The sequence below is a fragment of the Vidua chalybeata genome, chromosome Z (genome assembly GCF_026979565.1).
Source record: "Vidua chalybeata isolate OUT-0048 chromosome Z, bVidCha1 merged haplotype, whole genome shotgun sequence".
Taxonomy (NCBI): domain Eukaryota; kingdom Metazoa; phylum Chordata; class Aves; order Passeriformes; family Viduidae; genus Vidua; species Vidua chalybeata.
The window spans coordinates 58,473,927-58,498,934 of NC_071570.1; the positions used below are offsets into that span (position 1 = coordinate 58,473,927).

The 25,008-nt window shown below is 40.6% G+C and overlaps 2 protein-coding genes across 4 annotated transcripts; both read left to right on the forward strand.

Annotated features, from left to right (window-relative positions):
- The first annotated feature begins 1 nt into the window (after nucleotide 1).
- On the forward strand, nucleotides 2-8,751 carry ATG12 (autophagy related 12). Its single transcript, XM_053968856.1, has 4 exons — nucleotides 2-238; nucleotides 359-495; nucleotides 1,918-1,980; nucleotides 2,335-8,751. Exons 1-4 carry the CDS (start codon nucleotides 67-69, stop codon nucleotides 2,392-2,394), a joined length of 432 nt encoding a protein of 143 aa, XP_053824831.1. The 5' UTR covers nucleotides 2-66; the 3' UTR covers nucleotides 2,395-8,751.
- Nucleotides 8,752-11,062: 2,311 nt separating this feature from the next.
- Nucleotides 11,063-24,950, forward strand: CDO1 (cysteine dioxygenase type 1). 3 transcript variants are annotated; one of them, XM_053932381.1, is made up of 6 exons: nucleotides 11,063-11,407; nucleotides 13,617-13,694; nucleotides 15,670-15,827; nucleotides 18,233-18,402; nucleotides 20,536-20,586; nucleotides 24,478-24,950. In XM_053932381.1, exons 1-5 carry the CDS (start codon nucleotides 11,229-11,231, stop codon nucleotides 20,563-20,565), a joined length of 615 nt encoding a protein of 204 aa, XP_053788356.1. In that variant the 5' UTR covers nucleotides 11,063-11,228; the 3' UTR covers nucleotides 20,566-20,586; nucleotides 24,478-24,950. The 3 variants fall into 3 exon arrangements, with proteins under 3 accessions (XP_053788356.1, XP_053788355.1, XP_053788354.1); XM_053932380.1 differs by lacking the exon at nucleotides 24,478-24,950 and adding an exon at nucleotides 21,118-21,297; XM_053932379.1 differs by lacking the exon at nucleotides 24,478-24,950 and having other exon boundaries at nucleotides 11,067-11,407; nucleotides 20,536-21,297.
- The last annotated feature ends 58 nt before the right edge of the window (nucleotides 24,951-25,008 follow it).

A 25,008-nucleotide genomic window follows, 5' to 3' on the forward strand; every position in this document is an offset into this window, starting at 1 on the left:
TCCTCGCGCAGCAGAGGCCGCCCCTCGCGTGGCGTCACTTCCCTCCGCCCGCGCAGCAGCGGCATCATGGCGGAGCCCGAGGAGCAGCCGCTACCCGCCGCGGCGCAGAGCGGCGGCCGGAGCGACGGCGGCGAGGAGGCCCCGGCGGGCGGGGCCGCGGCGGGGCCCGCCGAACCGGGCCCGCCCCCGGCCGGGTCGCCGGGCACCGAGGAGCCCGCGGGCGACGCAAGAAAGAAAAGTAATGGGGCGGGCGAGCGCGGTGACGGGCAGGCGTGGTGGCCAATGGGCGTCGCGGGCGGGCTGTGCGGGCCAATGAGCAGCGGGGGGCGGGCTCTCTGTGACGCGGCGCTCCCTGCAGTTGATGTGCTGCTGAAGGCCGTGGGCGACACCCCCATCATGAGGACCAAGAAGTGGGCGGTGGAGCGAACCCGGACCATCCAGGGCCTCGTGGACTTCATCAAGAAGTTCCTCAAGCTGATGGCCTCCGAACAGCTGGTACGTGCGGGCACCGGGCGGGGGCTGAGCGCGCAGGGCCCACGTTATCAAACCCTGCGAAGACACTGTTGGAATCCAGGCTACAGCTGCCTGCTGGAAGCTTGGAGTAGGAGCACCGAGAGAACTATCCCAACTAGACCCCAGGACGTAATATTGAGCGAGCTGCAGCAGCACCGTGTGGATGTGCTCAGCACTGACCTTTGGGCTTTTTGCAGTCTCTGTATTTCTTGGTATCTGCCAGGCAGAGCTGTGTGCACGCTGAGCAGCCATGTGTCCCAGGGAAATATTGCTAGGCACCGTGTACCTGGTGGAACTGGGTATAGAGACTATTTGAGAAGCAGTCCAGCGTTTTTGGGATTAGCTTTCTGAATCTGAATGTCTGTTTCCTTTAGAACTCACATCTAAAACAGTTTAGCTACTGTCATAGGACTGATTTTGCTTTTAAAATGGGGAGTTGGGAAGTGTTTGTCCTTGGGCAGCAGGTTGCCAGTGTTATTTATGAGTTTCTTCCTGCGGAAGTGACTTGCCAAAGTGGCCTCATGATAACACTAGAAGACCTGGAAATACAGTTGCGCTGATTTTGTTGCTCTGCACTGAACTCTCAATAGAGTCCGAAGTTTTTATTTAAGATATACAGTTAAAGCTAGACTCATTAAAGTAGTTAACTAAAGTGTAGCTGAATTCATTCTGTTCTTGGTTTGGAGGATCTTATTTAAGTATATAGGCATAAATGCACTTTTGATTCTGATTCACCTGGAAATCATGAGGGATCTGCTTTTCTCTGGTTTAATATCTCAAAGAAGAATGATAAGGACATTCTCAACAGTTTGATTCAGTGACTGTCATCTCATTGTCTCAGGACAAAAACCCCGGGAACATGTAGCCTTCCTGTGTGGCTGAAGCCTAAGGCTACACTTGAAGAACAAAGCCCTAGGAATTTTATATCTTTTATTTGGAAATAACACATAATACCTTGGTGCCCACTGCTGCCTCACATGGCAGATCTCAAGGCCCTCTTTGTCATTGAGGATTAGCTCCTATACATGTAAATGTATTTTTTAGAGCAGGAAGTGAGAAGGGTGGCTTGAAAATAGATTAAGATGTTTCTAATTTCTGTGATGGCCGTTCTTATTGAGCAGATCTGGAATAGCATGAGTGGTTTGGGTTGAAATAAGAGCAAGAGCTAAACCACTCTGTGCAGCTGTATGGAAAGTAGTGGGTCAACTTGCAGGAAAAGGAAGTCAGCAGAGGGGACTCCTCATGGTCCTGTTGCTCCTCTACGCTGAAGTGAAGATAGTAATTGGTCGTATTCTGTTATATGCTTAAAGATTATAACAGAACTTTTAACTGCAGAATGATTCTTCTGTGTTCCCAGAGGGATCATTGTGTGATCTCTATCTCTTCTCTCTCATTTTCTTGCAGTTCATATATGTAAACCAGTCTTTTGCTCCATCTCCAGACCAGGAAGTAGGGACTCTCTATGAGGTAACTTTCATCCTAAATATCCTTTCCAAATGTATTTAGCAGGATTTGTCAGCACATCTTGGGCACTTGAAATCTCTCACTGCCCCTAGCAGTAATAGCTTGTATTTAATATAGAGTACTTGATATTCACAGATCTGTGTAAATGGAATCCAAAGAGATGTGACTTCATTCACTCTCTGGAAATGCATTCCTTTGTGTGCAGTATGTTTTCATGCCTCTCATTGTAATGGGGAGCTTTCTCATGACAATATTCCATGATGTGTTTATCTGATGGGAAGACTTTTTGTTTTGCCTCATGTATATGCTAGCCCATGAATAATTGTAACAGCTCTTGTTTTTTTTGTTTTCTTGCAGTGTTTTGGAAGTGATGGCAAGCTTGTACTGCATTACTGCAAAACTCAGGCATGGGGATGAATGACTGGCCACACAGTTGTTCAGGTTTTCTCTTCAAAAATGGAGAAAGGACTAACTTAAACTCAAGCTGTAAAAACACCGAAAGAGGGATTTTTGCATTTCTGCCTATGAACATATGATGCAGGTGAATAGCATAAGCAAAGAGCTGGTTAGGCTATACTGTCACATGGCTTTTTTTCTGATCTGGGGTACAGAAAAAACACCTGCACCTGCCATGTACAGTAGAGCCAGTGTTCTTGCTGCTGACTACTTAATTGCTGTATCTGAAGGCAAACTATTTCAGTTATCTGCAGAACTGACTGGACAGCTCTGTCCATATGCTGTACTGAAGATAAGAGAACCTTTCTATTAAAAATAATGTCCGTTGTACATGTAGCCTGGGATTCAGTTTACGTCTGACTTGTTGTACATATGTGGTGTACATCCTGTTCTTTGTGAAGTCTTCATCTTGAATGTGCATTATATCATATCATTTCAAGATAGTATTTTGATTTTTTTTCTTGTAGTATATAGGAATTGGTATCTAGTCTAATTACTCCACCCTTTGCCTTCATCGTGTTGGTAATTTGAGTACCTGATTTATAATGGCACAGCATCACGGGAAGTATCACAATACTTCCCGCCTGCACAAATTTTGTAATGTTTTGTTGAAGGCTCAGCACTTCAGCAGTTTTCAAGGTGTTTCTTCTTACACTGTTTAATGAGTTTCATCTTTAGCTGAATGATGCAACTAGCTGTTGCATCTAGAGCTCATGAAGAAGTAGATATGAGCTGCTAAAAACTCTGTATATTCTCTTTTTGACTGTTTTGTATTTCACCAGCTGTGTCGTCCACTAAACAGTAGAAGGCAATTTATATTCTTTTGCTAAATCATAGCAGTGATAGTTGACTTGAGGTTTTTTCCATTATGGGGAGGACTTAGTACCTTGACGAGGATGCTGACCTTTGCTTTTATTTATTGGAGAGTTTGGGTGTGAGGGGTGGAGATTTTTAGTGGGTTTATTTGAAATATCTGTTGTAAGTGTTTTATGTTTGTTGAAGCTGAACCAAATTAAACGTTAGTTGTTTGCTTGGAGAATGTTCTTATGCTGGATGACAGTTTTTGTCCCTGATGCAATCCAGTTCTTCAGCACATACAGACAAAACACCCAGTTCTAGTTTAAATCATGTTTTTACAATAGTTTGGAACTGCTATTTCATACATAAGTGGCTCTTATGTAGTCTCTGCATATTGGATTTTTTTTCCACCTGAGAGGACTTCTGGAAGACTAATACCCAGCTTAACTTACTGACATTGCCACAGTTTGTGTGCAGCATGCACATATGTCACAGATACACAGGAACGTGCTCTGAATGCTTGCTATGTAGATAGCTTGATGTGTCTTGGCACTTTTTGAGTGGAAAACTTTGGTTCACTTCATTAAACTAACAAGGCAGAATTTGTTGTAAACTTTAAACTTCAAATAATCCATACTTTTGCCTGCTCAGAACCCTGATCTCCTGAATCTCCGTCTCTTTAAAAGAGCTGTTGCAGAGGGAAGCACTCTTGATTCTGTCTGGTTGAGGAAATTGCCTGCTTAGTTGTGCTGTGAGGCCAGCACAACCTCGACAGCCACTAGAGGGTACACAAGGACAAAGATATTTGCATAGTTTTATCTAGGGCTCTTTTTCAATTTTTTTCATAGTATGTTCAATTTTTTTCATAGTATGCTGGCCTTACAAATACAAGTAGTTTGTTCTCCCGTGTGACAGTATGTTTACCTAAGATAAGCTACTAGTTTGTTTCTCTTTAAAGAATGTTCTATTGGTGCCTTTCACCTCACTTGATCTTAACAAATGAAACTACTGATAAACTGCAAATGTGTTCTTCAGAAGTGACGCAAGAAGGTTGATTGTGTGTGTGTATTAGGGGCGTTGTGTTTTGGTTTTAAAAAGTAAAAACACATTGAGATCTTGAAGAAGAACTGTAGGTCATTGTATCTGCCAACTAATTGTAGAAGGTTGTCATTTATGCTGAATCTATAAATTTTATCCTCTGAAGTTGAATAAAAAACCCCTGTTTGCCTCAATTCCTCAAAATGTGATAATCCAATAATGTAAAACCCACAGTAATGGTCTGGATTTCTTTCAGTCTTTACCATGTGCATTTTTGAACCTGGATAAACAAATCATGAAGCTTTGAATTATTCATTTATCTAAGATACAGCTTGTTCCCTGAACAATACTTACTTTTTACTGTTTGCTTTGGCATTTTTCTGCTCTTAATTTTTTTCCAACCCTAAGTAATTTTTTCTTGGCCCCTAGTTTAGCAGTATACAGTGAATACTTACTGATCCAGCCCTTGTTTTCTATTTCCTCAGTGCTCCTAAGCGGCTGCCTTTATTCTGTTCCTTTTAGTGACTGCCAACTCCAGTTCTGCTAATTTCCCCCATATAACTCCTGTACCTTCTTTACAGAGAGAGTCCTCTTTTTGCCACTTTCCCTTTGGTTATGTACATTGCATCAGGGAGGTAGTCAGTACTTACCTCTGGTAGCTCTTTAATATGTCAAGTAGATAATGTGTCAAGTGAACAAATAAGTGATTCCCATTACATTGATTGTAGAATTTGCTAGAGACATGTTATATCTCCTATTTTAAAAAGGGACAGTTATAGCTTCTAAAATCATAGATTGTCCTGATAAGCTTTTCTCTTTGAAAAGAATATTTCCCATAAATTGGAAACATCAGAAGCTCAAGTAGAACTTGAGCTGTGTTCTCTGCATTTGGTATCATATAAGTGACTTCAGTTGCTACAGGGGGAGAGAAAGGGTATGAAAGTACGGACTGACTCTTGGACAGATCACTGAGAGTTGTACAAAACAAAAAAATAGAAGTCTTGATTTACTCAGAGTATTGTGTTCAATCAAAATGCTATTGTACTGATACTGCTACTATACTGAACTGCCAATATTTATAATGTAATTTAATTCACTTAATTTAATGTAATTGAATTAACAGAAAAGACAAATTAAAAAAAAAAATAAATACATAGTTTTTAAAGACGGGGAAATAAGTATTGGAAGGGGAAATTACTACCCTCTTTTTATGATAGACCTAGTACTTCACAACATTCTGATAATAAAAAATAATGCTATGCAAAATTCAGTTGCCCTGTTTCAAGTTACTAGTCACCAGATGCAAACCCTTCAAATTGTGAGGCACTATTTTTATGAATTTTTATAATGGTTTAGAGACTAGCTTTAGTGATAGATTTGCTGTTTGTAGCTTGAACTAATCTTAAATGCACACAGAAACCTGAAGAAGCTAAATGAAACAAAAGTTACATCAAGAGTGATGTAATAATGATGAAATACACAGTTGTGCTGCCTATGAGCATACTGAGCAAATGTCATAATTTCCAGGACCTTAAAGTCCAGGAAAGTTACTGCTAAGATCTTAACAGAAGATGTGTCTGTGCTAATTATCCCCACAACGTAAACTTGAATATACTGATACACAGTAAATTCACAGTGAGGAGGTTGGAGAGCCACACATCCATTCTTTAAACTCCTTCCAATGCCAAAGCAGCTTCTGTTTACCAATTGTTGCTGTTCATGCTCATTTTGCAAATCAAATTCTGCCTGTTTGCACAGCTTTTTGGCTTACGTTGTTCTTGACTACCCTGAAGTCTCAGTTACTCTTCAGGGATATTATACAAAGGTTATTCAAGACATTATCATACTACAACATTTTTATCTTGAGGGTCATAAAAAAAAAAAAGGGAGAGCAAAAATTCCTTTAACTGGAGTTTTTCATGAAGACTGTGACTATTACAGGCTTGTATAAAATTCAATGTGCATTAAAAAATAAGAGGTTTTCAACCTTGTTTTGGATTGGATCATCAAGAAAACATGTAAAATGTGTTTTTTATTTGCAAAGACCACACTTCAGCTTTGTTAGTACCATATTTAATATGCTTCCAAGGCTAAATGTCATAAAAACCCATACTTTACTCTTGCTTTAATAGCAATAACTCTGTGAGATGTCAGGTGCCTCTTTTAATCAGAATTAGAGTGAAAAAACTCATTTAGAGATTGTTTCATCCTAAAATAGGTGGTTAAAAAAAGTTAAATCACATTTTTGACTGAGACCAAAATGAATACGTTAAAGGCTTGATGTTAAGCCTGTCACACTAAGTCTATGTCACTAGACTTGGTAGTGCCAGGAAGTTTTCTGGGACACTGTAGCTCAGTCATCTGTACAGTTGGTTGTTAGAACACTTGCTGGCACAGATTTTGGCCTGTGCTCAATTCAGGAACTGGCAAGGTACCATTTCTGGTGGGCACTTTAGATGTGATCAGCCTGTTATGGGGTTCAGGAGGTAAATAACATTGATGAAATCTGTTCTGTGCGAGCTGGCCCCTGTGCCAAGGATCAGTCCTTGGGATACTTGGTTCTAGGCACACAGGTAAAATTTCAGGTGAGATTTGATCTCTGGTATGTGCAATGAGAAGAATTAAACTTCGGGAGAAAAAACATGGTCCCTCGTCAAACTTCGACAGCAATCTAGGAATTTTTAAAAAAATATTCCTCTGCATTCCCTCCATGCAATTGCCTCTAAATGACTAAATTGATAGGCTCTAAATGCCTACCAATAGCCACATTCAGCAACATTTTTTTATGAATATGCAGATTATAGATGGTGGCAAAGTACTAGCTATATGTCTCTGCTCCATCATACCTTTCTTAATTAAAAGTAGATGATGAACTTAATTTTTTTTTTTTAAGTGTAGAAGTTTTGGAATCCTTGCTCTATATCTTCTCATAGAATGATTCCACATGCAAATTACTTATATAATGTGTGTATATCAATTAGACTGACACAATGTAGTATTTAAATATAATTGCATTGAGGGCCTAACTCTAAAAAAGAAGTTTTGAGTTAATGTGTTCCAATTGCAAAAATCAGTATATGATTTAAAGCAGATAAAGATGTTTCTCTTGAACTCTGTTTGGTAACAGAACTAATAACCCTAAAGAGCTCTTAATGGGAAACCTCAAAGAAAGAAAAAAGATTTCCACATAAAACTGCACAGTAATATTCCTAATGCAGAGGCTAGCCAGTACTTTGGCTTTCTCATGTAAATATCATAAACTGAAAAAGACACCAAATTTATTTAAGTGTCTTTCTTGCAGAGAAAAATGTCAATATTTTTTATTTTATTTAAAGCACATGCATGTCCCACCAAAAGTGGATCAGACTGATTCTTCCAAGAGTCCCTTCTGTGCTGTGTGGTTTAATGCCACACAGCTCTTCACTGCGTTGTTTGGAGTTTGCTTTTACCTTCAGCAGAGCTCATGCCATTTAGTAGTTGTTGGTGTTTTCAGTGTATGACATGATTTTGTATGTGGCATCCTCATTTCACTTGTGTTTTACTGCATGTTTTTAGTCTGAAAATGGTGTTTAACTGCATGATGTTTGATACAATTGTTCTCAAGCTTTTTTTGAGAATTACTGTGCATGCAGCAGTTTCTCATCAAAGATCTCCTGCATACTGAGTGATCTATCTCACTTCACAGGTTATATGACTGAGGGACAGCTGCACTGATACATTGATTCATGACAACATTGAGTCATGTAGTCCCAAAACTTGCAGTACAGCTGCAGATCCAGGTTTTGTCCTTAGAGCCTTCTACCAACATCAGAAACTTAGATGAACAGTTAACAAAGTTAACAAAGAGTTAACAAAGAGGTAACTTAGTAAAAGGGGAGTGAAAGTTATTTCATCTAGAGCAGGAGGTGTAAGTACTCATGATGATGTTGAAGTGCGATCGCCTGGCCAGGCTAACTGACCAAAGAAACGCAGCATAGTAGTTTGCCACAAGAGTCTGGTCATTTAGAGACCTTGGATCCCACCTTCAACTAGCTCACAATTTTTATTTGGAGTCACAAGATATAAAATAAAGTACAGTCATTTGTAGCTACATTTACAGGCCTTGTACATGGTTCAGAGTGTCTAATGCTGCATTTTGATAATTCCATCGATCTGACTTGAAGATTTTCCTCAGTAAAGCAAAAGAGAAACCTTGTCAGCTGCACCCCAGTAGGAGATGATGTGCCAGTAAGTGATTGAGCACTTCAGCTGGTGTCTCTTGGATTTAGGTGTCATGTCAAATGATTGCTTGATTTGCTTATACCTGTCTTCTGGGTAATAGCAGAGTGCTTCAGCATTTGTACATAAAGCAAAGTTTTTGTGGTTAAAGCCCAAACTCCTATTCTCCAAGACAATTTTTAATAGTATACTTGAGAAATACATGTAATAGTTAATTTCTGTGGGTGTATGATTTCCAGCAATAAAAGTGCATAAAGTCCTGCAGTCTCCTTGTGCAGAATCACAACTGAGAGTGTAAAAACAATTCCCATGCTGTGTGGATTTCAGCGTTCTCTTTTTTTATATTGAATTTTTAGTGACTACTAGATAACTGCCGTATGTGCTCTGACCCTTGTGCCATTTCTGTCAATAGGGCATAAGCAAAAGCACAAGTTGGAGAGACCTAATGGTTCCTAATGGTGTTCAGTCAGTCAAGTAATCAACTCCTGTATAAGTTTTGGGGATCAAAAAGTATGTTGAACAATTCCAAATTAAAAGCTGTAAACACTTTTGAATAGGAGCAAATAAAAAGTATAACTGTATAAACTGCAGTTGGAAACTGCAGATCCAGCCTGATCCCTTACTTGTAATAGAGGGAGGTATAAAATGTCCTTTTCCTTGCAGTATTTAACTAATGATCACATCAACATTGTGGCAAAGAGGTCAAAGTACTGAGGTGTCAGGGATTAAAGGCAGTGGCATAACTCTTTTTTCCCCTGGATTTAAATACCAGGGAAAATACCTCCAAGCACAGGTGTACAAATAAGCAGAGAAATATAGCTGCTGGAAATTAGTTTCTATCAGATCCTGTGAATATCAGAATAAGACAAAAAAAATACTTGAAAACTTACCTCACACTGCATTTCAGAGCCCATAATTGTGATTCTTACAATTTATTCTTGAGAGACATTTTGTTCCTTTGGGTGGTGCTTCCAACAGCCACCTTTGAAATAAATGACAGGGTATTTCACACTAATTCTAACTCTTTCTAACCTACAGCAGTTTTAATGGTGCTGTATGAGACTTCTGAGGTGCACTGAAAAATGTGCTACTTGCCCATCCAGTCTTTGGAGAGCACCAGCCAAGAGCTGACATAGAACAGAGGCAAAGTTTGTTAAGAAATAAGACTCAATCTTAATTGCGACTTTGAAAAAGTTACCAAAGGAAGTGATGTGCTTGTTCATTAGCTGCATTTGGCCCAGGAAGACTGGACATGGCTGCTGAGATCAGCACAAGGGTTGTGTTTAAGAGATTTAGGATAGTCTTAGGTCTCTCAGACCTTAAAAAATCTTGAAATCATTGCAGTTTTCTCTCTCACACACACATACCAACAATACTTTACAAAATACTGATAAGGCAGGGTCTGCTTTCTGTGTGCCAGGAGAGGTTCTGGAGTGATGGCTGAAAATGTACCTATTCAGTACATTGATTTGTGTTTCACTCCAGTGTGCTAGATTCTAGCCCCGTTTAAAACTGGGAAAGTATTCCCTACTGCAGTGAAGCCAGAAATTCATTCAACCTCTCAAGCTGTATTTACTTTATTAATGGTGCTTCTTTTTGTCATGTCTGTACTTTCATGTAGAGGTCAGGGAGAGGGAAGAGAAAGCAGGTGTGCGAAAAATCCCTTAGTGTAACTGCCTGTAAGGGAAACTGCAAGCTGCCAGTGTTGTGAGCACCTTTGAGCCTCAGAGCTACAGCAGCCCACACCACCGGTCTGCTTACTTCCAGCTCCGTAATCATAAGACAGACCTCAAGAGCTGAACCTTTTTTTCTTTTTAAAAAAGAATAGATGGAATTTCTTAAAACACTGTTCTATGGTGTGACTTCTGTTGCTAGAATTCATGACTAATAAACATTTTATTAACAGCTGAAGTGGAAGGAAGATGGCTGGTGTGGCATCTGCTTGCTCTGCTGCCAGTATATAGATTGGATAGACTGAGGAGCGTGCGGACGGTCTGTTGTGTTAGCACGGTCTCTTTTGTCCCATTCACTGTTTCTGGGTGTCATTCTGAGCGCTAATGGTTACGGCAACCCTGAATGTTCCTGCAGAGTGCACTGGCTTTCAAGAAACAGTACTGTTAACGGGCAGGCTTTCTGTAAGCAATCTCCAGCAGTAATCTTCTGTGTGTTTGAAATAGCTGTGCGTCTTAGTAGAGCTTTTAGAAGTATTTTTTCAAACCAACGTGTAAGTAACGGAGGCAGCGGCAGGCCGCGCTCCCCGGCAGAGAGAGAGAGAGAGAGAGATAGAGATAGAGAGAGAGATAGAGATAGAGATAGAGATAGAGATAGAGATAGAGATAGAGATAGAGATAGAGATAGAGATAGAGATAGAGATAGAGATAGAGATAGAGATAGAGATAGAGATGCTTTCCGTCTGGCAGCAATAGCCACTTCTCCTCCTATTTCCCCCGCCCGGGATACCGGAGCGCCAGACGCCCCCTCGGCCCGACCTCCCCCGCTTCACCCGGGCTGCGGCGGGGCAGCACCAGCGGGCGGTGCTAGGAACCTCTGCAGCCGCCTCCGGCTGCCCCCGCCCGCTGGGGTCGGTGGCCGCGCTCACGGGGACGGGGACGGGCAGCTGGCCGCGGGCCCGCCCGCCGGGGCGGTGGTAGACTCCCGCCGTGCCTCCCGGCGCATAAAGGCAGGCGGCGGGGGCCGGCCAGGGGCAGCGGCTGGCGGCGGCAGGGGAGCGACCGGCGGTGATGGAGCAGCCGGTGCAGACGGAGACCTGGAAGGCGCGGAGCCTGGAGGAGCTGGTCCGTATCCTCCATCAGATATTCGCCGAGGATAAAGTCAGCGTGGACGAGGTGCAGGCGCTGATGGAGTCGTACGAGAGCAACCCCGAGGAGTGGCTGCAGTACGCCAAGTTCGACCAGTACAGGTAGAGAACACCCCGGAGCAGGGAGACCCCAGCCGCGCAAGCGGCGGCGGCGGCGAGGCAGAGCCGTGGACGGGGACTGGGATCAGCAGGGACGCTGGGCGAACCCCTCCCGCCCCCGCCTCGACCCGGCCGACGGCCCGTCCGGCGGCGCTGAGGGGCCGAAGGGCAGAGGCCGCGGGGCGGGGGTCGCGCCGGGGGCGGGGAGCGGGCGGAGCGGCCGCGGCCAATGGCGGCCCCGGGGCGCGGGCGGCGGCCCCGCACCGGCCTCCCCGGCCGCTCCCGCTCCGGCCGCCTCGATGGCCCAGGGAGACACAGCGGTGTGCCGCAGCCACCGAAATAAGCGAAAAAAGGAGAAGGAGCCCGGGGGAAGCACGCCGGCGGAGCGGGTTTCGCGCGGAGCGCTGAGGAGGGCGCGCAGAGGGACCCGCGCACAGGTCGTGCTCGGTGGCTGTGGCGGATCTAGTGCCTCTCTCCATGCCCTGCCGTGTTGGCGGGCCGGGAGCTGCCCCATGCTCCGGCGTAGGGCAGATTGAGGCTCTCTGCTGCTCGCAGGCTAGAAGGAAAATACCTGTTGGGGTTCTAAATCCCTCTTGTTCTGCCAGCAACTCATTTATCTCTGCTGCTGTTGGCTTTGCCGTCTTAAATTTCAAGATAAATACATTTTATTCGAGTGTTTTCTTTAGAAAACAAAAAAGAAAAAAAGAAAAAAAAAAAAAAAAAACAAAAAAAAAAAAAAAAAAAAAAAAAAAAAAAAAAAAAAAACAAAACAAAAAAAAACCAAAAAAAACCAAACCTACTCCAAACACGCCAAACTCCAAAACTCCCTTTTAACTGTGCCGTTGTGAAAACATGATTCTAGCTTGACTTTTTTCAGCCTCCTTTCACCTCTCTGTGACTATCTTCCATTTGGGACAAATAATGACATTTGTAACAGAGCATAGGAAACTAAGAATCAGGAAAACAAAGTGTGTTAACATTGGAAGTGTGCATGCAACCTTTTATTTATATATTTATTAATTATCTGTTATTTATAAATTTATTTTGTCCAGTCAGACCTGTACAGAAATAACAGCAAGTTCTGTCAAATGCCAGCATTGATTACTTGTTTTCTGACATCATAGGAAAAATATGTCTACGTAATACATGTACAGGTTGTGGATGCAGTGAGAGGCAGTGTATAGATATGCATGTTTCCTTTGAAAGTAGTTCTTTATGGGCATCCTTTCTTGAGTAAAATAGAGTGGACTTATGGAGATACTCATTTGAAAGCATTCAATTGACATCAGTGGACTTTCTGCGTGCCCTGGCTTGCATTTTTCAGGTGAGACTGAGGAGTATCATGATAGGCATAAATATTTTCTTTACTTGGAGAAGTGCAAATACTCATGACTACTGCTAAATTAAATCTGAAGGTCTCCCACTGAGCTACTTGTACCATAGCATCAGACCCAGATCAGAAGGGTCGCGCTATGGGAAGCAATAGAGCAAAATCCAATTCCTTTCTCTAATGAACTTTTCAATAGAACATGATCAGCAGTTCAGGGGAAGCTTATAGGAGAGTAAAAGGAAATAAACATAAGATGTTATTTTAAAAGAAACTTTGCTCTAATAAACTTTGTTTAGAGGTAGATGCCGGCAAAACATCCTTCACAGGTGCTTTATCCACACAAAAATGCTACATGGAACTTTCAGGAACAGAGTGAGAGGACCGTGTACAGGAAGTCTGGCATCTTCATTCTTTGTTATTTTGGCTTTGTACAAATGAGTTCTGTGTAAGAGAAGGAAAGCCAAGAATATCAGAAAAGGAATTGCAGAAGAATGTAACTATGTATTTTTCTTGTTTCATTGCCGTCCTCTGTTTCTAATTATAAGCCAGCTGCTGAAGTGACTTCATTCAATAGCCATTCTGATTTGATCCTGTCTACCACTCTGGTCTGACTCACAGTTCCCAAACTCCAATCATCTATGTAATTCAAAAGAAATAGTATTCCAAAATATTAGATATTCCTTTTCCTTCCCAGAAAAATAACTCTTACCAGAAAAAGGCAAACTTATAAATACCATTTCATTTTTTCTAAGTAAAATTTGGATTTCAAGAAAACAGAAGAAAAATAGTTTTTGTATGTCACAACCTTCTTTCATAAACATGTTTGTATAATTTTCTATTTTGTAGACATATTCAATAAAGAGCAAACACTTTGTATTTCAGGTATACAAGAAATCTTGTGGACAATGGAAATGGAAAGTTCAACTTGATGATCTTGTGCTGGGGTGAAGGTCATGGCAGGTTTGTATTCAAAGACTGTGATTTTAGCAAACATATAAATTCCCCATATCTTTCACTGTCATACAAAATAGAGGAAAAAGAAATAGGTCCTGAGGGAGCTATCAGAAGGTGTCTGGAAAGTAAACTGTCCAGAGCTCCTATTAGTATAGCAGACCTGAATATATGTAACTTTTGCAAGTTTGTACTCCATGGCCATTTGTAAAGCACTCTTTCAAAAATGCTTTGTTTTTCTACAAAAGCTAAGCTTCTCTACTGACAGAGAAAGTTTTTAGTCCCAGAGATACAATGATTGATACAACCCTGTTCAACCTGTCCAATGCAATGGACCCATATAACACCCAACCTCAGAAGCAGGACTAGGTGCAATTTAAATAGTCTTTGTTCTCTCAGAGTGTTTAAATCTGCCTTTGTGGCAAGATGAGAAAAATAGATTTGGATTAGGACTGCAGATAGTGAGAAGGCAGCCCCTTTCCAGAACTGTTTGGCTTTCTCTAGGTTCATGCATCCCATCTCTTCCTTCAAAATGGATCATAATGCTCCTGAGTCGTATGCATAGACTGTACACTTGTTTGCATGGTCCTACACAATGTCAGGGCAGGATCTGTCCCTTGGAGGGTCGTTCACGAAATGGGGGCTAAAGCAAAAAATGCAATAGCAAAATTTTGGACCAGATTTTGGACCAAATATTCTCACATCTAAATAGAAAATCTAAGGAGATGTTAAAACAGGTGGTTTTTTTTTGTTTTGTTTTGGTTTGGTTTGGTTTTTTTTTGGTTTTTTTTGTTTGTTTGTTTGTTTGTTTGTTGCAATTGATCATGTACAGTATTCTTTAGGGAATGCTATAACATGATGCTTAGAGAAATATAGGAACTGAGCTCACCACGTCTACTCCTTCTAGGCTATTCCCACACAGCCTGTAATTTATGTTAAACTGTGTTCAAGTTGGATGGGCATTTGTTACAGCTAGACTGAGACAAGTTGTTTTTGCTTCCTGCAAGAAAAGGTTTTCTCATATTTTTTGAAAGGACTATGACAATGTGGCATTTGTGAAGTGTTCTGTGCCTGAAGCAAGCTCTGCTCACTCAGCATCTCAGTTTGCAAGATATCCTAAATTTTTGTTGAATAAAAACAGTAATGTACAAGTACCAAGTTTTTGATTGAAACTCATTAGCACTGTACTTTGGAGGGTCAAATTCCCTCTTCTCCTTTGCCCTGATGAGTGGAGAGCCCTCCCTTTGTCCTAATCCCATTTACTTCTATGACAGTCCTGTACTTAAAGAAAAAGAAACCAATACTAAACTAAATATCTAACCCATATGTAATCTCTAAATGTGGAAAACAAAACATGCTTCAGAGCAAGAAGAGAGATCAAGAAAGCAAACAAATCCTACCAGATTCTCTTGGGTTTTAATGTGAAAATGCCAGTGAAATCAACAGCTTAGTATAGCTGGTTGTATTAAGTACTATCAGAGTGAGAAGTACAGCATTTTTTTTTCAACAATGCATGTGAATCCCAGCAGTAAAGGTGCTATAGAAATTAAGCATTAGCTCATTTCTTCACGTTTTGGGAGCGAGCATGGTGGATTTGCAAAGATCAGGTATACTTGCAAGTTTTTACCAGCCTCTGCCTGGGATCATGGTAGAAGCATTGTTTTGTTTCTTGACCCAGAAGAATTTTTGCCTTCTGGAGAAATTTTCAGCCCTACTCTTTTCTCCAGACTTTCTTCATATTTCTCCATATCGAAGTCATAAGCTGACCAATATCTGACTCTTCTCCAAATCCTGCTGTATGTGAACTTATGTCAATATATTTCCATAGGAGCAGTTTAAGTAGATATCCCTTAATGCACGTCCCTTGTGGAATGGAATTTCATTCTAAGGTTTTGTCCCCATACAGTATACTACGTTGTCTGTTTTGAACTGAAATTAAATATGCGTATCACACTGAGTTTGATTGTTCTTTTTACCTATATAGCAGTATCCATGATCACACTGACTCACACTGCTTTATGAAGATCCTCCAGGGAAATCTAAAGGAGACTCTGTTTGAATGGCCTGAGAAAAAAGGAAATGGTGAAATGACTAAGAAATCAGAACGAGTTTTGAGGGAAAATCAATGTGCCTACATTAATGGTAAGATATTAAGCTTGTTTTGACAGCTATCTGTCCATGAGTCTTATTCCTAACAGAAGAGTTCATCTGCTTTTAGTCTCCTACATTTAACAGGATAGTACCTATGGCTTTATGCACAGTTTAAGAATGTGACTCTTTAGACTCTGCACAAGCCTGTATTTAGATTCAGTAAAATAAACAGCAACAACAAAAATGTGCTTTTCACTCACTCTTAAAACATTTTAGCAATTGTTTGTAGCAATAACTTGATATCTCCTCTAGCCCAAGCAGCCTTTGGTATTGTGCCCCTGATGATTATCTGAAATTGCTTGTAAACATAAACTTGAATAGCATTATAGCATTTTTTAAGAAATAAGAGAATCAAAGTTTAGATAGCTTAATTTTTTTTTTTTTTTGGTTCCCAAAGAAGTAATCCTTTTACTCAGTCATGGAAAATTTATGTTGAAAATGTAAAAGCTGTCTATGAAATAAATTGACCAGCCAGGAACAGAAACCTGTGACAGTGCTACTTCTTGTCCAAATCAACAGAAAGCTGTAGTGCTGAAGTGCAGTGTGAACAAAACTGAAATTCCCAATCTAAAAAAAAAAAAAAAAAAAAAACCACACCAAAAAAAAAAACCAAAAACAAAAACAAACAAAAAAAAAACCCAAAACCAAACACAATGTTAAGAATTACTAAGATTCCATCAGTAAGGCTCTTTAAGTACCTAAATTCATGCCATCATCACATATATCTGTATTACCACCTTGTGCTTTGCTGGAGACCATCCTGGAATTGCCATCTGGGTGTAATGTGTGCTGGTGCTATGAAAGACCCTGCATATCATGCTGGACCACTTTGAGTTCAACAGAACAAAGGTGAAGCAGCAGACAAGCAGGTCATCTGCTTTGTATGTCATGGGTTAAACGCTGGAGAACACACCTTGTGGGGCTGACCTTGGGAACTTCCCAGTTAGAGGGAAACTCATGTTGGGTTAGGAACTTAGCTGGGATGAGGGCACTGGGGAGAAAGACTGGTGTTCTGCAGCCCTCTGTTGAAGTTTTGCCATGCTAAATGAAAACACTAAATTGATAGGGCAGGAAATGCAGGAAGAAGCTTGACACATCTGCTGATGTTCCCATGCCAGGGACATGGGTTCTCCATCTCAGTCAGGTTTCCGTACATATGCAGTCCTTTCCAATGCAAACTACTTCAGACTGTGTGCATCTTACCCAAAGCTTCCTCAGCTGTTTGAAACAAATTTGGTATCCAGTTCTCTGAGGCTGTTTGGATCTCTGCCATGTTTCATAACAGATGTTTTGGTTTAAAACTAACACGTTAAACAAGCAGAAGGAAAACACTGACAGTGTGTTGATTGCCATAACTACATTGATAGCAAGTGCCTTCACGATTCTACTGCGTGCTTCTTGGTTGCTCTTGTATGTAAGGGTTAGAACCCACTAAACTTTGTTTATTTGAGTTCCCCGTTAGATGAGCAAAGATTTAGGACTTTCCCCCCAGCTGCTACGTCCTTTATTTAGATAAAGTACGTTAACAACTCTTAGGGCTTCTAATCAGAGTTAAGAGTGTACACATGACTCTCAGGGTACCATGGCTATGTTGCACAACACAAGTCCAGGTATTATATAACAAATTCAAGTTCAAAGGCCTGAACTGTTTTTACAGTAGGGTCATAAATTAAATTCAAGGTCTATCTTAAGTAACTCAAAACCTCAATTTTATGGTTTGTTTCATGGATGTGATTCTTCATACCTTACATTTTTATGCTTACTATTCAGTCATGATTGGAAGTGTGCCGGTCACTACTGATTGGTCACCTTATAGGAAACAGAAAACAAATGAAAAATGTGTTCTCCAAACCAATAAAGTGGAAGGATTAATTAGGAAACAGATGCCTGCAGTAGAAGACACCATATCTCTGCCCATGAGTCCATGCTCCAAATGCATGTAGCTGACTTTTAATGTGACTGATACCCTTGTTACTTGTAAAGAATTAGCAACACAAAAGCTTTTGCCCCCTTCCTGCTTCTGAAGCATGTATAGCAACAGCTCTCCTAAGAAAGTAAATGAGCTTGAAGTCCTTTGGGAATGACAGCTAGAAAAATACTTCCTTAATTTTCTTGGGATTTCTGCTGGCCTTTACCCTGTGGCAGATAATCTAGAAATTACATGAACTGTGGAAGGCAATAACACATTTTGAATTACCAGAGTATTTAGGAATCTGTGCTAGAGAACAGCAGTCAAATTCCCTGTACTGAGTTACTTGTTGCCCATAGAAGTGTGGCCATGCCTATTTGCTCATGATTTACAGTTTATAAAGTATTTTTTCCAGGCAATTGATATCTCATTGGATCTTCCCACTAACACACCTTCTTTTTGCCATTTTGTGCCTTTGCTGCTGTAGACTCCATTGGCCTGCACCGTGTGGAGAACATAAGCCACACAGAGCCTGCTGTTAGCCTGCATTTGTACAGCCCGCCCTTCAACACCTGTAACACCTTTGATCAGAGGACTGGGCACAAGCACAAAGTCACTATGACCTTCTACAGCCAGTTTGGAGAAAGGACTGTCTGTGTAAGTACAAGATGAGGCGGTCCTCACTCAGCCCTGGGCTCTGAGCCCAGTGGGGACAGGTGCAAGGGGCTGCAATGCTGCCTGCACAGGCTGCAGTGACTCTGGCCCGGGACAGGCAGAAGGGTCAGCACCACTGCCCTTCCTGGGCCATCCCCTCTAGGATCAGATAAAACCTGTTTCCAAGTACTGTTTAAGTGGTCGAGTTGCACTTCCCTTATGTGGAGTACCCTTCCTCTCTTTCTGATCAGAGAGGATCAATGAGACATTTGCTACTAGTTAAGCACCTTCAGGCAGCAAATGACAGTAAATACAACCTAGCCCATGGAAAGTCTGAAATAGCTACATTGTTTTGGCCAGCATTAGTCAGGTGTGACATTTCCTGCCTAAACTGTTCTGCCAAAAAAGATCACATTTCAAGAGGTTTTAAACCTCTTAACTTACTGCAAATATTTCTTTAATCAATTAAATTCTTCAGAATCACAATATTCACAGACTTGCTCTGAGAGTTAAGAGTAGAGTGGTTGTCTGTTGTCTGCATTCTTGAGCAATGGCATGAGATTTTATTTGGATAGGAAAGAAATCTTAGGACCATTTTTGGAGCAACCAAGCTGGAACATGTGGGAGAGGTTAACAGGGTTTCAGCACTATTCCATGCATTGGGAAAAATAACTACTTACCTGTGGAAAAAAGACTGATTCTGGATGTTCAGCCACAGATATTCAAACACTGTTTAGTTTTGTTTGGTACTGAACACTTTTGTTTTCCTTGAAGCCAGAAATTCAGTGCTCAGGAGTTTCTTAAGGTGAATGTTTAGTCAGATCAATTTAAAGTTTTATATAGTTGTCAAGTACCATGTGAATTATTTCTCTGAAGCCTGCCACATTACCAAACAGCTGAAACACAAATTTTGGCCTTCCCAAGTTTGAAAAGTTCTTGAGAAATAAATTTGAATTTATAGTTCAGATTTTAAAGGGTAATTAACATGGAAGAATTCTGAACAAAATTAATGCAAGGATTTGGTGTTTGTTTGCTTTCTTTTTGTTTTAAGTCTTTATTGAATACTTAGTACATAAGATAGTAAGTGAGGCTAGATATTTTAGCTTGGAGTGTTTCCCTACTCTGTTCTGTAACCATCTGGCAGCATTTTCACCATTTATGGGGCAGTGGATCTGGCTTACAGGAAAGAACTAAATCTTAATCATTGGGTTTCTTTCATGAATTCCTCTAAATGGAATTCCATTAAAGAAGAAGGTGTTAGCAAGTCTGGACCATTCAGCTGCCTAAAATGACTTCATGCTACAAAAACCTTCTGTTCTCAGTGACTTGATTTCTGAAGAACAGACTGGAAAAGCAAACTTTCTTCTGCTTACCAGATCACAGAAGGCCACAGGGAGGCAGAGATATATAAATTATAAATACCAAGAGAGTAATGTAAAGTATATTTGTGTATCTTTTATGAGTGAGAGGATCAGCCGAACAAAAGCACATTCAGTTCTTCCTCTTTGTCTTAATTATTTTATAGGTAAAAAACACATGTAAAATCCCTTGTGATTTCTGGCCTCTGGCCATGATGAAGTCTTGATTAACTAACTCTGCAGGAAATACACAATAAGTTATATAGGTTTAATTAAAAAAAAAAAAGTGTGTCAAAGGACTTGCCCATGGGAGTAACTGCATAGTTCAAGTACAAACCATAAGAATACTCATAGGAAAGTTCACTGACAGAAAACTGATTTTGTTTTGCGTGTCACAGCACACCAGTTTCTTCTGCCAGGAATTTTGCAGGGGGAGGCAGTATCTGTTTGCAGCCTGTCTTCCAAGCTGGACATTCAAGCAGTTTCTGTCAAAATGAAGTAGAGCAGGCTATCAGGGAGACAAGATAGCCTGAAGGAGGATGCACTCCTCAGCAGTCCCTTCTGCCATGATCTTACTCATGGTCACTCAGAGCCGATAGATAGGGTGACTTTGTCAGGCACATAGTGCCTTCTGCAAAACTCTGGCAAGGAGCACTGAAAACATGCACTCTAAGTATTTTAAGGAGTTACTATGAGAACAAAGGTCCACAACGAGACCACGAACTAGGCAGTGACAGCTTCTTTCCTTAAAGCAACAACCTCTCCTCTTTCCTTTTAGGCTACAGGAGTGCCACAGGAGAACAACTGAGAAGCATCAGCACACATTTGCGTAAGACCTGCTGAATGTTTAACCAGGGACAGAAGACTTGCATGGCTAAGGCTGACAGCCAGATCCATTTCATTACTTGTACATCGGAGTACACTAGGGCAGTCTCCAGACCGCACACAGTTTCCTCGAGCAAATGCCAATTATGGGACACTAAGCTAACTAGTGCCATAGCCTGCTTCAGAGGTTAGATGCCTTTTCTTAGGCTCCTGTTAGAATTAAGTAGTTTGTTTTCTAATTCTAACACCTTTTAAACTCCACCTTGGATATCACACTGAGAATATCAGAAATAGTTTTTTAAACATCATCTGATTCTTCTCAATAGACCTATGGGGATGTATGCTCTCAATGTAATAAGTAACTATATAAACTTCTAAGCTTCCAGTCACTTGTACCTATGGGTAATACAGTAGATACAACTAACAACAATGCCTTTTTTGTTTTTAATTAAGTCTTTTAGGTTTTAATGCTTTAGGCCATCTTGATAGTTTTGTGCATTTTTTTACCCTTTTTTTTTACAATTTAATTTGTCAGATCCTGTTTTAAAAAGGAACAGAGAAGTGTTTCATGCATGATGATTTTCAAAACTGATTGGACAGAGATTTGACCTTTAAGAAGACTAATCATACTTAATTTAGCTAATGTCCAGTTTCCAAAGTATTCTGTGTAGCTAATGAAGAAGAAAACTAAAATAAAACTGGATTTCTGCACTGATTTTAGAGTTTTCAGCATTTTTTTCATGATAACTAAAATATTCATCACACTTTACCAAAATCTACATTCCTCGTGAAATCTTTTCCAAGTAATACACTGTTAGAAAAGACTTTTTAAAGCTGGCAGTATGTCAAACATGCAAAGAATCCTGACTCAAATTAAGTTAGGGGGGAGTTCTGTCACTGACTGCACTGATGTTTAGTTTTATCCTCCAGATTTAGTCATAGGAAAGGAACTTTATTGAAAAGAGTTAACTGTAATTAAACACATAAAAATCAGCAAAGCTGCATGCATGGAGGCTATCCCATTCATTTAATGCAGTTAATAACATATTCTCAAGTAGGGAATGTGTAGCAATTCTCCTAGTCTTGTAAGTGATTTCTGGTTAGTCAGACAGCAGTTTAAATTTTGTCAGTATTGGGTTGAGTCACATATTTCCGTCTGTATTGACAAGCCCGGAAATTATTTACTTTATGAGACCCCATTTCCAGAAAGGCCATGTCAAGTTTTTAGAAAATGTTTTAGCAGTGTGTTTTTGAATGAACCTATGCCTTGTTGTGAAAGTGTGACAGCATGAGAGATGAGCTGAGACTGGCAGTCTGGCTGTCCTGGTCGTGCAGGGTCACCTACAGCAGATTGCTCAGGACTATGCCTAGTTGGATTTTGAGTATCTACATGGACCCAGGCACTACAGCCCCTCTGGGCTTTTGGTGCTTTATCACTCTTACAGTTAAAAAGGACAAAATGTCTTGCATTTCTGTTTGCACCCAGTGCCTCTTGGTCTCCTCATCTTTCTGCAGAAAACAAGCCGTTTCACTTAACTAACTTCAATTTCAGCATATTAATCGGGCTTTTGCTTACTAGGTAGAATTAAAGAGTGAACTCTATTGCTTGTAAACCTATCAGTCAGGCCAGGGGGAATGGAAGATCAGGGAGACAGCCAAGAAGGCACAGTAGATGAGAGCAGCTAGCTGTTCTAGGATGCACACACACAGAACCCCAGATAGGACTCCAGCTAGTCACTCATACCCAGCAAGTGGGACAGAGGAAATACAGGCAGAAGTGATAACAACAATCTACACGAGTTGTCCCAAATACCGTTCAGCCACAGTAACCATGATATCATGCATTACATAGCATAATACAGGAATTAAGGTGTTCAGAAGAAGGTAGCTACCAAGGAGTTGTGTGCTCTATACCTCAACATATAGGAGGTAGCCTGCCCAACATAAAGGGTACAAATACAGGAAACCTCAAGAGAAATGTTTAGCTGGGTCCAGAGTCCTTAGAACATATACCACAGCCACCACATTTGCTACTTTCTAAGCATTAGCTAACATCAGGCACTCTGAACAGCACAAGCATAAAGCTACTACCTACTAAAAGCAATATTCAATCAACAAATATCAAGTAATATAATGAGAAGTATAATCACCTTTTCATTCACACAAATACGCTTGTATAACTTGTGCTAGTTTAAAACACAGGATCTAGTAATAGCAAAATAGTATTTGCACACTATTATGGCTGAACAGCCAAGGTATTAAATCTTCTAGCATATGAATGTACCTTAGCTTTGGAAGAGTGTTAACTGGCCATCTGATGAGGTAGCAATATGCTGTAGGCTAACAATTAGATTTCATTGTGCAATGGACAGATGTTTAGCATTTCATATGCTTTTACCTGAAAGGTGCTATTGACCAGTGTCACTGTAAATTGAAGAGAGTTTAACATTTACCTGACTTACTGCTAAGATCTTTACATGGTGAGACATACTGCCTCAAATCATCCAGGCTGGTAACAGCAGGAGGAACTCAGCCTAAATATGATTTGATGCATTAACCAAGACTTCTGTGAAGGAGCTGAAACAGAAAGACATAGGGAAGCAAAGTAATGCCAGGAGCTGAGTGAAGTGCAATATTTACATAAACTCAGCAAATTCCAAGGGTGTGGTGTTTCTGGTTTGGAGTGTTCTTATTATTAAGAAGATAAACTGTTTATCAAAGACATATTTGAGATGGGAAGGCTGTATAGCCAAGAGTCACTGGAAGGCATGTGCCATATGCAAGGGAAAATGGAGGCTCTCCAGGAAAGGAAAGGCCTTCTCAGTTTATTTGGCTGTGGCTGACAAGGGCTAGATACAATGAAACTATAGACATATCTGAAGGGGTGTTCATTTATGTATGAACAGCAAGTGAGCAGTTCTTTTGCTTCACATGCTGAGGTCTGGGACCTCTAAAGCCTCTAGCAGAAATTGTTTCTCAAAGAGGGTCCCTTGCTGCCTAAAGAGTTTCTTAATGTTCTTGCAGATAGTTGAGCCTGGAATTACTTTGTGTCTAACTCACTATAAAATCTTGGCATACACAAATCAGTTCAATTTTTTATTTAAGTTTTGAGTCTCTTGATGTTTGAACATTGTTCATCGTTGTCCATTGCTGATGTATAGAGGCAAATTTTGGTTCTGGGACTCCACAAACATACAAACAAACATATGATGTGCTATTTACTAGCTAGTCCCTGTAGTTATTTTTTCACACTTCTCTCATCACTGAGAGAAAGCTGTGTTGCAAGAATATAGCCTTCCCAAGGGTAAAAGAGGTGACCTGCCTACAGTAGCTATTTGCAGAGACAAACAGAACAAAGCAAGCAGAAGCTCAGTGCTTTTCAACCATACCATATACTCTGCTCATGCCAGTGTAGCTGATGAAAGATTTCACTGTCCTTAAATGTCAGTCTCATGTTCTGTGAATGGAGAGTAATTCCATTCACTGTGTCTGGTAAAGGAAACAAAACCACCATGGATCAACTGTGGAGGTCTTCAAGAGGAGTTCTGGCATTTGTAGCTCTTATGAAGACTTATTCAACAATTTAATCTCATATCTTTGAACCCTGTGGTGCTTAAGACTACAGTATATTTCTTCAGGGATGAATGACCCCCAAAAGAGGGACAGACAAACTCTTCTGACCTAATTGGTCTTTTATGCATGCCATACAAAAGGCATTTGAGGGGTTTTTCAAAAAGTAATGAAAGCATCTTATGCTTTTTCCAGATCTGTCTCCCCTTTACTTTTACTCTCTAATTCACTAGAAACCTTTGGTACAGACAGATAAGTACATTATTTTCTCTTAAAACTTAACTTCTTGACATTTAAGGTGTACCTCTTTCCTCTCTCATTGCAGGTTGAGAGGAACACATAATGTTACAATCAACTCTATTTGCACTTCACTTCCCAGTAGGAAAAAAATCTTTCCTGAACCACAAAGATAAAGTGTATATGCTTTTCATTGACTTGTGCTTTGGTTTCTTTTTCATGTCTATTCTATTCTTTCAGCCCCCTGTGCTTCCTCCCAGGCTTAGTTTTGCTGTTTGGTTGACATGTGGTGATGAAGAACATTTTAAAACATGATGGATATATGTGAATTAATTATATTTCTCAGGAGATGAAACATCATTAATGTACTTTAATTCATAATGATTAGAGGAACAGCATAAGAGGATTGTGTGGCACATGCTGACATGTGGCCTGACCTGGCCACTTTCCCTGAGATCCATGAATCACAAAGGAACCATGAGAAAAATATATTGCCTGAGCAGAAAGCAAAATTCTGCTGGAAAGGACAGCTCCCACTCAATATTCAGAATCAGATCCTCAGGATCTTTGTTTGTTTGGTTGGTTGGTTGATTGGTTTGGTTTGGTTTGGTTTGTTTCT

Excerpts from the sequence above, each read along its gene's own strand:
- ATG12 (XM_053968856.1), top strand. The coding sequence starts at position 67 with ATGGCGGAGCCCGAGGAGCAGCCGCTACCCGCCGCGGCGCAGAGCGGC. Across the intron at positions 239-358 it reads GGGCGACGCAAGAAAGAAAA|TTGATGTGCTGCTGAAGGCC; the intron begins GTAATGGGGCGG and ends CGCTCCCTGCAG. Across the intron at positions 1,981-2,334 it reads AAGTAGGGACTCTCTATGAG|TGTTTTGGAAGTGATGGCAA; the intron begins GTAACTTTCATC and ends GTTTTCTTGCAG.
- CDO1 (XM_053932381.1), top strand. The coding sequence starts at position 11,229 with ATGGAGCAGCCGGTGCAGACGGAGACCTGGAAGGCGCGGAGCCTGGAG. Across the intron at positions 13,695-15,669 it reads TGGGGTGAAGGTCATGGCAG|CAGTATCCATGATCACACTG; the intron begins GTTTGTATTCAA and ends TTACCTATATAG. Across the intron at positions 18,403-20,535 it reads TTGGAGAAAGGACTGTCTGT|GCTACAGGAGTGCCACAGGA; the intron begins GTAAGTACAAGA and ends CTTTCCTTTTAG.